The following is a 12,654-nucleotide window of genomic DNA, read 5'->3' as shown; positions in this document are numbered from 1 at the left end:
ACAAAAATCAGTCAAGAAAACAAGATTTCGGATGGTCACGCTGCAATCCATCCTTCCCTTTGGTCAAAGGAAACTGGATGTGCTCTATACACCTTCGGGACGGCTACTATCACATAAAGATGATCAGACGCTCCAGAAGATTCCTCCGCTCAGGCTGGGAACCAGTCATTTTCAGTTCAGGGCCCTGCCCTTTGGTCTCACCACTGCCCCGGTGTTTACCAAATGCATGGCAGTGGTAGCTTCTCACCTGAGACGACAAGGATTCCAGGTGTTTCCATATTTGGACGACTGGCTCCTCACAGCTCCCACCAAGCATCTCCTTCTAATGGCCAGAGATTACACTTTTCGCTTTGTCAAAAGCTGGGTATTTCAATAAATTGCGAAAAGTCTGTTTTGTCGCCTTGTCGTACTATTACCTACATAGGCTAAATCTAGATACGATAAACATGTCTGCAAGGCTAACAGATCAGAGGATATCAGACATTCACAAATTGGTATCACTCTTCTCAACAACAACAGAATCAAAGCCAGGTTAGTTCTAAAGGTGTTGGGAATTATGGCAGCGGCCATACCTCTCCTTCCATTAGCCAGATACCACATGCGGATCCTTCAGTGGATGCTTTTACTCAATGGTCATACCAGGAACTTCCAATGTCTCACACCATTGTGATCACGCAAGCGTGCAAAAGCATCTCATGTGGTGGATGTCTTCCCCATCTCCTGTCGGAAGACCCTTTGTTCCACCTCCTCCGGTTGCTACACTGACAACGGATGCCTCCCTGATCGGGTGGGGGCATTATCAGGGCAGGACAGTCCAGGGCACATGGCAACCAAACGAATGCCACTTGCACATAAATGTTCTGGAGATGAGAGCAGTGCTTTAGCGTTGCAAGCCCTTCAAGACTCTCTTCCCTTGGGAACAATTGCAATCCAGACAGACAATATGTCTGTAGTGTGGTACATCAACAAACAAGGCGGAACCAGATCATACCCCCTGTGTCGAGAAGCACTCAGACTGTGGCAATGGGCGATTTCTTCTCAGCGCTTTCTGATAGCAACGACATCCTCGGGAAGTCCAATCATATTATGGACAAGTTGAGCAGAGCTATTCTCATGCCTCACGAGTGGTCTCTGAAAGACTCTGTAGTGAGAGAAATTTTTCTCAAGTGGGGTCAGCCTTGCTGCGATCTTTTGCTACTCCCCAAAACAGCAAGTGCAGAGAATATTTCACTCTATTCCCTTTACCAGGCCAACCCAGCAGAGACGCTCTAGTCCAAGTTTGGCCCCGGGACTTCTGTATGCATTTCCTCCTTTCCCACTGATCTCTCAAGTAATACAGAAAGCTATCGCTCAGAAGGCCTCATTGATCCTCATTGCTCCTTACTGGCCTCGAAGTGTGGTTCCCTTTCTACATCGCTTTCTCTTGAGCGACCGTGGAATCTGGACCTAGTTCCAGATCTTTTGATCCATCAGTCGGGTCAGTTTCATCGCCCCTCCCTCTCTGAACCTCACTGCTTGGTTCCTCCAGTTCCAACCTTAGCCAGGCTTCCTCAATTATCTCACTCTGTTAGAGATATATTGATAGCTTCCCATAAATCTTCCACTGAAAGATTTATTTGAGTAAGTGGAAACGCTTCTCATATTGGGCACAAGGAAAGGACATAGATCCTTTCACCGCTTCCATCCAACTAGTCCTTGATTTTCTAGCTGAACTCTTCCATGCAGGTTCATCTCCCTCTACACTTAAAGTTCAATTGGCAGCTATTTCTAACTTTCATGTGGGTATTTCTGAATCTGCCCTAATGTCCCACAAACTCTGCAAAGCCTTTTTGAAAGGAGTTTTTCTTCTCAGACCTCCTATAAGAAATCCTCCTTCTCCTTGGGACCTAAATTTAGTTCTTGCTTCTTTGATTCTTCCCGCTTTCGAACCTGCAGCTTCCTGTTCTTTAAAATTGTTATCATGAAAACTCTTTTCTGGTAGCTATTACATCAGCTAGAAGAGTTTCAGAGCTTCAAGCACTCAGCTGTCGCCCTCCTTATCTTTTGTTTCATAAGGACAGAGTATCCTTACGAACTAACCAGTCCTTTTTGCCTAAAGCGGTCGCGATATCAAATCAGAATCGATCCATTGACCTACCAGTCTTTTTCCAGAATACTCCAATAGGTCTGAACAAAAATTACACTGCCTGGATGTTCACCGTCAATTGAGGTACTACTTGGATAGAACTAAACAGTTCAGAAAATCTGATCAGCTGTTTGTCTCCTATGGAGAGCAGAAAGGGGCTTTCAGTTTCAAAGGTATCATTATCCAGATGGCTAACATCATTGATTTCCCTTGTATATGAGATTAGACATCAAAAGCTGCCTGATAAACCTAAGGCTCATTCCACCAGAGCTTTGGCTACTTCTTTAGCTTTCCAAGACAGACTGCCTATTGACACCATTTGTGCAGCGGCTACTTGGGCTACTCCTCACACTTTCATTTCTCATTATAAGTTGGATTTAGCTTCTAGGCATAGAGCTAACTTTGGTTCCACTGTTCTCAGGAGTCTGTTCCGTTAGGCCACCCGGGACAAGGTGCTAGGACGCTGTCCCATCCAGCAAGAATGAAGAGATAGACAACTTAACATATAGAAGTTATGTTCTTACCATAACGCTCCATGTTAGTTGTCTTCTTCTCGCCTTCTTCTTAAGGCCCCACCCTCCTTCCCCTGGCCTGGACAGACCTAGAGGAGTTGTGATTGTGACCTCTCTTTCTACCACCTCTTTCTTAGACATATGCTATTATGCATATTTCCTGGTTCAGGATGTAGGTCACCCTTCTTTCTTCCTGTTGTTAGAGGTGGACTCTTTTTTACAGTTAGTCTGTTACTTTTATAAGCTGGGGTTAGCTTACAAACGAGATCTGAGGTAACTCTCGCCTAGCATTGTGGGATATAAGGGGAGCCTCGAGCCGGTGGAACCAACTCTCGAGCTTTTAGAGTGGCCGAGTCGGAGCCGAGTTCGGCTCCGAACCCATCCAGCAAGAAGAAGGCGAGAAGAAGACAACTAACATGGAACGTTATGGTAAGAACATAACTTCTATTTTGTTGTCTTACTTGCACGAGCAAGTACAACATGTAACTTGTACGAGCAAGTACAACATGTAACTTCAGTTGCAAAGATAATTTTTCATAGCTGGCATTTTTAAAGCAAGCTACCTTGCAAATTAAGAAACAAATCAAACTGGTATACAAATACAGGTTCTTCAGCAAAATGTTAAATACACATAAATGATCTATTATCAACTACAGTCCTATAAAGTGAAACTATGCTGCTCTGTTTAAATGCAAGTCATTTTAATTCACTGAGTTAGTGACCCACTGTTAAAGTCCAACCTGACATGCACTTCTTCATTTTATTTTACTTTACTTTTATTTATTTATTTATTTTTTACAAACGCGCTAGAAGCACTGAATAGTGTCGGTTATACAGCATGTGAGAAGGGTCATTGGAGTCTTCTCATGTTCACAAGTGCTAAACATATAGCTCACTGACAATTTACTCACTCACAAACCACCTCGCCTGAAGGTGTATTACTTATACACAGCAGCTGCAACAAATAAAAACTTTAATTGACTGAAAACGGTAAGCACATTAGCAAGTCAACATACTTATGGTTGCACCCATACAGGCACATAACCAGGAATGGGCCTACCTCTTCCCCTCACACTACAGTCCGGTAAGCACTGGTGTCCAGTTCCAAATGGTAAGCATGTTTGCAATAAAAGCAGTTGCTTCTTCACACTGTTTTATTCAATACCTATATCACGCATTATCTGGTATCTAGGTCCAATCAACTCCAAACATTGCAAAAAAAAAAAACAAAAAAAACCCAAAGAAATCCACAATATAAGCAATAGCATTGTTTAACCATGCACTAACAAGATCATTGCTGTGCCAACTCGCCCTAAACCTAGTACCCAAATCAGGATGTACAAGACAACTCATGCTATGTACAAGACCACAAAACTTACATTTCCCCCCACGGATAAGTATGGAAGTATAATCATACCTCCGAACTTAATCCGTAAAAGTAAAGCATGGAATATCCCCACCTATCTCTCAAATTCCGTCATCTGTAAGAAAAACGGGAGTACTTGAAGTAAACCATCATGAACGCAGGGAGGGACACAATATATAATTAATGACCGGATTGCTTATTTTCTTTTTGAATCACACCTCGCAACCTTTTAGAGCAGGAAAGCTGGACAAAACTAGGGATCATTTTTAAATACTGCTCTTACAAAGTTTGAAGGTATAACAGGTTTTGCTTAGCAGCTGGAAAGGATACAAAGTCTGTCACGGGAGTAACTGACTTTATTTTCTTACTTCAGTCTTTGCCAGAAAGTCACCGGAGAACTTTATTTAAAAAAAAAAAACGGACCAAAGTTATGGAATGAGACTATCTTACCTTACTGAGGAAGTAGGCAGACTTGGAGGTGAAAACACAAAATCTGAAGTAGTTAACTTCATTTGTGCATCAACCTATTGGTTATCGGATCCACATTGGATCCGAGCCGGCAGTTTCCAACAGCTAAGATCTGAGCTCCAAGCTCCTCCCCCTTACCCATAACTCCCTGCCATCCCTTCCTGACCCCAGATCTAGTTTGCTGCGGTTACTACCAGCAGCTTGATCTCGAGCTTCCAGGCCTTCGTGAGTTGATATTTCTGTGAGAAATATTTTTCTTTGTAAATTAGTTAATTTTTTTGAGTGAGTTTGTGTTGTTACCTATCCTTAGTTTTAGTGTAATTGTTGGCCTTTCCTCCCCCATTTCTCATCAGCATTAAGGTGTGTGTGTGGTTTTGGGGCCTAGCGTGTGTGTTTTTAGTTGGGATGTCTGAGGCCGCCAAAACTATCTTTTCCAAATGTACCGAGTGTGGCCATAAGCTTTCCCCGGCTGATGGCCACACTCTGTGCGTGATATGCCTTGGGGTTGAACACCTGTCTTCTGGCTGCTCTATTTGTGCAGCGTTCAACCCCAGGGCTATCTATTTGTGCAGCGTTCAACCCCAGGGCTATCGGGGACTGGAGGTCGAAGCTGATTCTGGCGGGTCTCCTGCTCCCCGGACTCTGCTCCGTCCTTTGGTCCCTCCATGGCTCCTGCCTCAGCTGCGGCAGCGCCGACGGATGCTTTCCTTCCTCTGGCCGAGACTCTACCTCCCACCTTGGGCCAGGAGGATAGGGAAGTCAGGAGGGAGAAGTGCCGAGAAAAACACAAGCGGCGGGCCGAGGCCTCTGCTTCGGCCCCGCCACCCAAGCGAGCTTCTCCCCCTGGGATGTCCGGACCTTCTCCTTCCCGGCTCCGTTCCCCCAGCTTTTCGCCGGGGCCAGAGGAGGATGAGGCCCGGTCTCCGAGGTCATCAAGGCGGCACTACCGTCCCGCCTCGGTGGCCTCTTCCAGATCCACCAGAAGCTTAACAGATGCAGACTTGGACCGGATGATAAGGTTCCTCCAGGCCCAGCTGCAGATGGGAGTGCTGCTACCCCCCCCCCACTTTGGGGGGGAGGTCGACCCCTTTTTTGTCCCGATTGCTCCTTCCTCGACCCACTTTCCGGGTTTGGGGTCTACGGAGCAGAGTAGCGTCGGTGCCGGGGGAATGTCGGCGCTGATGGAGTCGGGTACTTTGGCGCCGACAGCGCCCTCGAGCCTGTCTGGTCCCTTTTCTTCGGATCCAGGCTCTCGGGGCCGAGAGTTTAGCTTCGGATCCGAGGTGGTCAGTATGCCTTCAGCTCCAGGTAGGTCGGAGCGTACTGGCCCTTCGGATCCGATCGCATCGGCTCTGGCCCCGATCTGCTCGTCTGATATGAGAGAGGGTCTGCTCTCGGATCCTAGAGAGAGTGGCTCTCCTTCGGCATTTGACGTGGTGGAGAGGGTTCTGTCGAGGGATTCCAGGTCCCCGGCCTTAGCTACCGCTCCACCCTGCACTCCCTCGCAAACGGGTCCGACTTCCATCACCCGGCCCCAGGGACAGCCTGCTCAGACGTCTCAGATCGTTCCCTTGTTGGAACAGGATGTGGTTGGTGAGGCCTCCTCGCACAGCCCCCCCGAGGAGGTTCCTCACAAACGCAAGTGCAAAAGGAGGCACTTGGACTCCCCTGAGTCTTTAACAGAGCACACGGATTTTGAGGAGGGGGAAGGTTCCCCAAGATCACCCCCCCAAAGACGTCTCATTTGGAGACATCATGGAGATGCTCAGGATCGGGGGGGGTGGTCTGCCCCAAAGCCTACCTCGGACTAGTCCGTGTTCCTGGAGGCGTTTGAAGCAGGCCCGTCTACCTCTTGGATGTCCCCTCCGGCCGATCCCCTGGTAGATTTGATCACTACCAGGGCATGGAAGGAGCCGGACACTGTGGAGCCCGTCCCTAAGAGGCCCGACAGAATTCTCAGCCCCCCCTTCAGACAGGTCTCATTGGAGCAAGGGAACCCCTGTAGATGCCATGTTGTTGGCAGCGGCCACCAAAAGGGAACTGGCCCAAGAGAGTCCCTCGGTCCATCCCCCTGACAAGGAGTCTCGGGCGATGGACCGTTTGGGGAAGCGGATGTTTGCTTCAGCCACCTTCTCCATACGGTCGCTGAACTACATGGCATACGTCATACGGCTCCAGCGGGATCTTATTAAAGAATACGCCGGGTCGCCCCCAGAGTCCATGTCGGCAGAGGACAAACAGGTGTACTCTACCCGAATGGCCAATCTCAGGTCGATTTCCAATACCTCTATGCGGCTACTGTCCCATGCTATAGAAGGAGCTGCTAGAGCTAGCGGAGCGGGCGTCCTACTAAGGCGACAGGCCTGGCTCCGCCACTGTGATTTCGCGGAACCTTTCAAGGCGTCCTTTGCTAATGCCCCGTTTGATTCTGCCCTCTTTGGCAAGAGCGTACGCGACACCTTGGTCCAGAGCAAGAAAGACGGGAAGACGTTGTCTGCCGTCGGAGTCCACTTCTCTGCTCCCCAGAGGTCCTTCTCTAAGAACCAAAAGGGACAGAAGAAGATGTGGTTCCGAAAGTCTCAGCAATCCCGTTTTGCTCCAGACTCCCCATTCTTCAGAGGCAGAGGAGGACAGGGTGGATGCCACCCTAGAGGCAGAGGGGGCCCGAAGAACTTTGGGTCCAGAGAACCTTTCTCTGATCGGCCCACGCAGCAACCCTGAGGGGTTACCCGACTGCTCCAATCTGTTGGCAGTCGGGGGGCGTTTCTCGAAGCACCTAGCAACTTGGGAGTCCATCACGACAGACCGCTGGGTGCTTCGGATCATATCCAGAGGCTACGAGATTCCGTTTCTCCATCCCTCTCTCAGACCCAGGTGCCTCCCCGATGTCCCACCCGATCAAAGGGAGGCCGCAGCCGCAGAAATTTGGCATCTGCTAGAAAAAGGAGCGATCCAGCACGTCCCCCCAGACCAGTACGGATCGGTCTTTTACTCCAGGTTGTTTTTGGTGCCAAAAAAGATGGGGGACTTAAGACCAATCCTCGATTTATCCCTCTTGAACCTGGCAATAGCCAAAGAAAAGTTCTGGATGGTCACACTTCAATCCATTCTCCCCCTCTTGCAGGAGAACGACTGGATGTGCTCCATAGACCTCAAGGATGCGTACTACCACATCTTAATGGACAGACGATCCAGGAGGTTTCTCCGCTTCAGGCTAGGAGCCAGCCATTACCAATTCAGCGTCCTCCCCTTTGGTCTCACCACGGCCCCCAGGGTGTTCACCAAGGTGTTAGCAGTGGTAGCGGCCCACCTGAGACTCCAGGGAATTCAGGTCTTTCCATACCTAGACGACTGGCTCCTGACCGCCCCCAAAATGCATCTACTCTGCACAGCCAGGAATTTCTTTCTTCACCTAGCTCCCCGGCTGGGAATCACGATCCACGCTGGAAAATCCTCCCTACTCCCGACTCTGGTCATAGATTTTATCGGAGCCAGGTTGGACACTAACCAGCCCTTAGCCTTCTTAACTCCGGACCGGATGCAATCCCTAAGACTCCATGTGCAGGCCATTCTTCATTGTCCGACCCTTCCGGCGGAACTGGTCCTGAGGGCCCTAGGCTCGATGGCAGCTACCATCAATCTCCTTCCCATGGCGCGCCTAAATATGAGAATTCTGCAGTGGACCCTCCAAGTCCAATGGTCCTTCCTGCATTATCCCCTGAGCCATCCTGTCCCTCTCAGCAGGGTTTGCAGGAGCGCCCTCTTATGGTGGCTCCAGTCTCCGGACCTCCAAAAGGGGTACCCCTTCTCTATGTCCCCTCCCCTAGCCACGGTGACCACGGACGCTTCTCGCCTCTGGTGGGGGGGGCATTGTTGCGGCAGGATTGTCCAAGGCACGTGGAACCAGACTGAGACCTCACTGCATATCAATGTCCTGGAGATGAGGGCGGTGCTGTTAGCGTTGCAAGCACTTCAGAGCCTTCTTCCCTTCGGGACTATTACGATCCAAACGGACAGCATGTCTGTCGTTTGGTATATCAACAAACAAGGGGAAACCAGGTCCTAGCCACTTTGTCGAGAGGCCATGAGAGTTTGGGAATGGGCGATTTACACCAACCGCTTTCTCGTAGCAATGCACATTCCAGGCCAGTCCATCCTAGCGGGCAAATTGAGTCGCACCATCCTCTCGCCGTACGAGTGGTCTCTGGATCCCAAAGTAGCGAAGCAGATCTTCTCCAAATGGGGTCAACCTTGTTACGATCTTTTCGCTTCTTCTTCAAACACGAAATGCAACACCTACTTCGCTCTAATTCCCCCACCTGGGGAATGATCAAGAGACGCTCTGGTGCATGCTTGGCCTCCCAGTCTACTTTATGCTTACCCACCTCTTCCCCTGATGCTGAAATTTCTGCAGAAAGCCAGACGGTTGGGGAGCACGATAATCCTCATTGCCCCATTCTGGTCTCGTCAGGCATGGTTCCCTTATCTGTGGTCTCATCTAGTGAATCCTCCCTGGGTTCTAGATCCTGCCCCGGATCTGATATCTCGCCCCTTGGGTCTACCAACCCCGAACCTGGACAACCTCAAGCTCACAGCTTGGTTGATCCAGTTCCACTGTTAGTTTGGACTCCCGGTATCTCTTCCCCGGTCAAAGCGATTCTAGTGATGGCTCACAAGCCGTCTACTAGGAAAGTTTATTGTAGCAAATGGAAACATTTTTCTATTTGGGCAGAACATCAGAATCTGGATCCTTTCAGAGCTCCTTTACCAGCTGTGCTGGAATTTCTATCGGGACTGTTTAATAAAGGTGCTAGCTCTTCCACAGTCAAAGTACAGTTGGCGGCAATCGCTCATTACCACGTTGGATGTGATCTTGGCCCCTTGACCTCATCCAGGTTGTGTAAGGCCTTCTTAAAAGGCACCTTCCTACTAAGGCCTCCGTAGAAGGATGTGATCCCTCCTTGGGACTTATCGCTGGTACTCCAGGCCTTAACAACTTCTCCCTTTGAGCCTGCTGCCTCGGTAGATCTCAAATTCTTATCCTGGAAAACGGCTTTTCTAGTTGCTGTTACTTTGGCGAGAAGGGTTTCGGAGCTTCAAGCCCTTTGTGCCAAGCCTCCGTACTTGACTTACCACAAGGATAGGGTATTCCTCAGGACCAATCCCTCTTTTCTTCCAAAAATTGCTTCCGAGGCTAACATTAACCAGTCTATTAATTTGCCAGTCTTCTTTCCCAATTACCAAAATAAAGGTGAATACAAGTTACACTCTTTGGATGTACACAGACAGTTGAGATTTTATTTGCACAGGACAGCCAGTTACAGACGTTCAGATCAGCTGTTTGTGTCCTTTGCTAAATCCAGTGTGGGGAAAGCGGTTTCTAAAGTCACACTATCCAGGTGGATTTCTCAGTGTATTCTCTTGGCTTATGAGAGTTCTGGCAGGCCTGCTCCTCAGGGAGGCCATGCCCATTCAACTCTGTCTGTTTGTACCGCTGCTGCCTTTCGAGCTAGAGTTTTGTTGGATGACATTTGCGGCTGCCACGTGGGCCTCTTCTCACACTTTTATAAACCACTATAAGTTAGGTCTGGTTTCCAGAGGGAGAGCATCCTTTGTCTCTGCAGTGCTCTGGAACATCCTTCCTTAAGGGCCTCCCAAGATTCAGGTAGCTGGGGACTCTGTCCCATAGGTTGAGGCACAAATGAAGTTAACTACTTCAGATTAAGACGTTATGTACTCACCATAACGTTCCATCTGAGCAGGTAAACTTAATTTGTCAGCAACCGTCCCTCACTCCGTCCCCCTGTCCTCTTTGGATGTTCTTGATATTCCTGCTTCATGGTAGATTGGACCCGAATTACCCTAGACAGGTGATGATTGCAAGCCTTGCTTTTAGGCAAACTCGATCTGAGGTCAGGAAGGGATGGCAGGGAGTTATGGGTAAGGGGGAGGAGCTTGGAGCTCAGATCTTAGCTGTTGGAAACTGCCGGCTCGGATCCGATAACCCATAGGTTGCTGACAAATGAAGTTTACCTACTCGGATGGAACGCTATGGTGAGTACATAACTTCTTATTCATCTCTGTTGCAGCTTTTTCTTTCCAAACCGTAACCCAACAACGGCTCGATAAACAGAGGGATACAGTAGTAAATTCCACAAAATGCAGAAAAAGAAAGTGAAAATTTCATGTAGGGCCCTCTTTTTTTTATTTGTACACAACAGAGTTGGGTGGAGGTGTTAAGCAAGAGGTGACTCCCATTGGCTACCACCAGTTCCTTGATCAAAAGCATACTAAATCGGCTTGCTGTTGAGAGGAAAATAGAGCGTGCATTGCAAGCCGATTTTCTCAGTAAAGTCAGATACGAACACCACCAAACTCCACGCTGAAAATTAAGTTGACAGGGTAACTGACAGTCCAGTTACTTTTTCAACTTAATTTTCAAGAGTGGAGCTAAAATATGCCTGCAAATTTACTAGAGCTGGGAGAAGGTGCTCAGGTGTAACAATATGCGATTACTACTGTCTCATAGGTTGCTCAGAGCACAGAGGCACCATGAGACGGTAGTCGGGGTTAATGAGTTAAATAATTCAGTTTGCTGAAGAAGTTCCACATGGATTGTAGGCTGGTTATAACCATTTTAAGCAGATGGTTGACTAAGGGCAGCAAGATTCCCATTTGCCTTGATTTGAGGTTAGTAAATTGTGCTGATCAGTTTTTCTTAAGGCAGGAGTTGCTGTAACGTCTAAGAAATCTTTGTCTTTACTGACTTTGTGAATGTTTTCCTTAACCTACATCTTTGGAAACTAATTTGGGGAAAAAGGTGTTCATCTCCTGGGACAGTAGGATACATTTCTGTTAGCAGCCATGTGGTTACATCTTGGAGTTTGCTGAAACTTCATTGGGGAACTTTGATTCTGCATATTATACACTAAGGGCAGTGCTTAGAGCCCAAATGTTCTCCACTTGTCAGCAGGTTTGCATTTAAAGCTCTTTTAGAATGTACCAAATAATTTCAGTACCACCTTACTATCTGCACTGTTAATTGCATTGTATCTGACAGACACCCTGATTACTAGCATTCCTACCACTGCTTCAGTCTATGCTATGTCCACATCCTCTGGTAGTTACTTTTCACATTCTGATCAGTCTTTTAGAAACTGGTGTGATTGTCCTTGGTTCCCCTTTTTATTTTTGCTGTTTGCGTTTGTTTTTAATTTGTGTAATAATGTATACTGCATTTTTAATGGTTGATGTTTTAAAGACTTTAATAAACAAATTATTGTATTTTTTATTGTCATTTTAACTGTTTAGGACAAGATCCTCTTGAGTGGTGGAAAAGATGGCTCTGTGACAGTAACAAATGATGGGGCCACCATTTTAAAATCAATTGGAGTTGACAACCCAGCTGCTAAAATTTTGGTTGGTAAGTTTTTACAAACTGCTTAATCTTGCAGCTTGAGTATGCTGAATCAGTCCTTTGTTTTATTTTCCATGTCTCTCAACATAAGGGTTTATTGGATCCAGTCTGCAATATTTTAGATTCTCGGATCTAGGGCTCAGGCTCCTCCTCAATACCAGTAATTCCCTGCCATCCCTAGAGTACCCCAAATCTCATTTGCTGCTTGTTAGGTCCGGGGCTCTCTAGGGGCTCAATGCTTTGTTTTAACTTATCGCCAAAGACTAACTTTTTTCTTTCTTTCTATGTCTGCTTTTATTAGTATTGTTGGTGTTGTGTGTTAATTTACTTGCAGTTTCAGTGTTGTGCAGGTGTGTGCTAGTCATTGTGGGCCACAAGTGACAAAGCTAATGGATTCAAGAAGTGCACCACTTGCTGGCAAAATATCCTTCTCCTCAATGACCTCATTCATTATGTGTGTACAGCTTGGTAGTGGATCATTTGGATATAGAGTGCAAGCTGAATGCCTCTTTTGGGGCTAGGGCTTTCATTGATGGAAGCAAATTAGTTTTTAAAGTCTTCTTCCTGCCACAGCAGAAGAATCAACTCCTGTAGGGTCTACCTTTGTTTCCTGTTCTGCTAAGAAGCTTGGGGATAAGGCAAGTTCTTCTAAAGAAAAGGAAAAAAAAGGGAAAGAAAAAAAAAGAGAGAGAGAATCTGAGGCAAACCATATAAGGATAAAGAAAGAGTTCAGAAAAGATCCTCTGATCCTTCGGGCCTGACTCCA

At 47.4% G+C, this 12,654-nt stretch overlaps 1 protein-coding gene across 2 annotated transcripts in view; it reads left to right on the top strand.

The window, feature by feature from the left end:
* Positions 1 to 12,654, top strand: part of CCT2 (chaperonin containing TCP1 subunit 2) — a 980,031-nt gene that overhangs the window by 17,051 nt on the left and 950,326 nt on the right. For both annotated transcript variants that reach the window (XM_044088004.1, XM_044088005.1), the window contains exon 4: positions 11,783 to 11,894. In XM_044088004.1, coding sequence (XP_043943939.1) covers positions 11,783 to 11,894 — 112 coding nt within the window. The remainder of the gene's footprint in view (positions 1 to 11,782; positions 11,895 to 12,654) is intronic.

Source organism: Protopterus annectens, chromosome 11.part0, assembly GCF_019279795.1.
Source record: "Protopterus annectens isolate FY-2018-M chromosome 11.part0, PAN1.0, whole genome shotgun sequence".
Taxonomy (NCBI): Eukaryota; Metazoa; Chordata; order Ceratodontiformes; family Protopteridae; genus Protopterus; species Protopterus annectens.
Note: the sequence above shows the minus strand (reverse complement) of the source record. Positions and strands in the feature narration are given on the sequence as shown.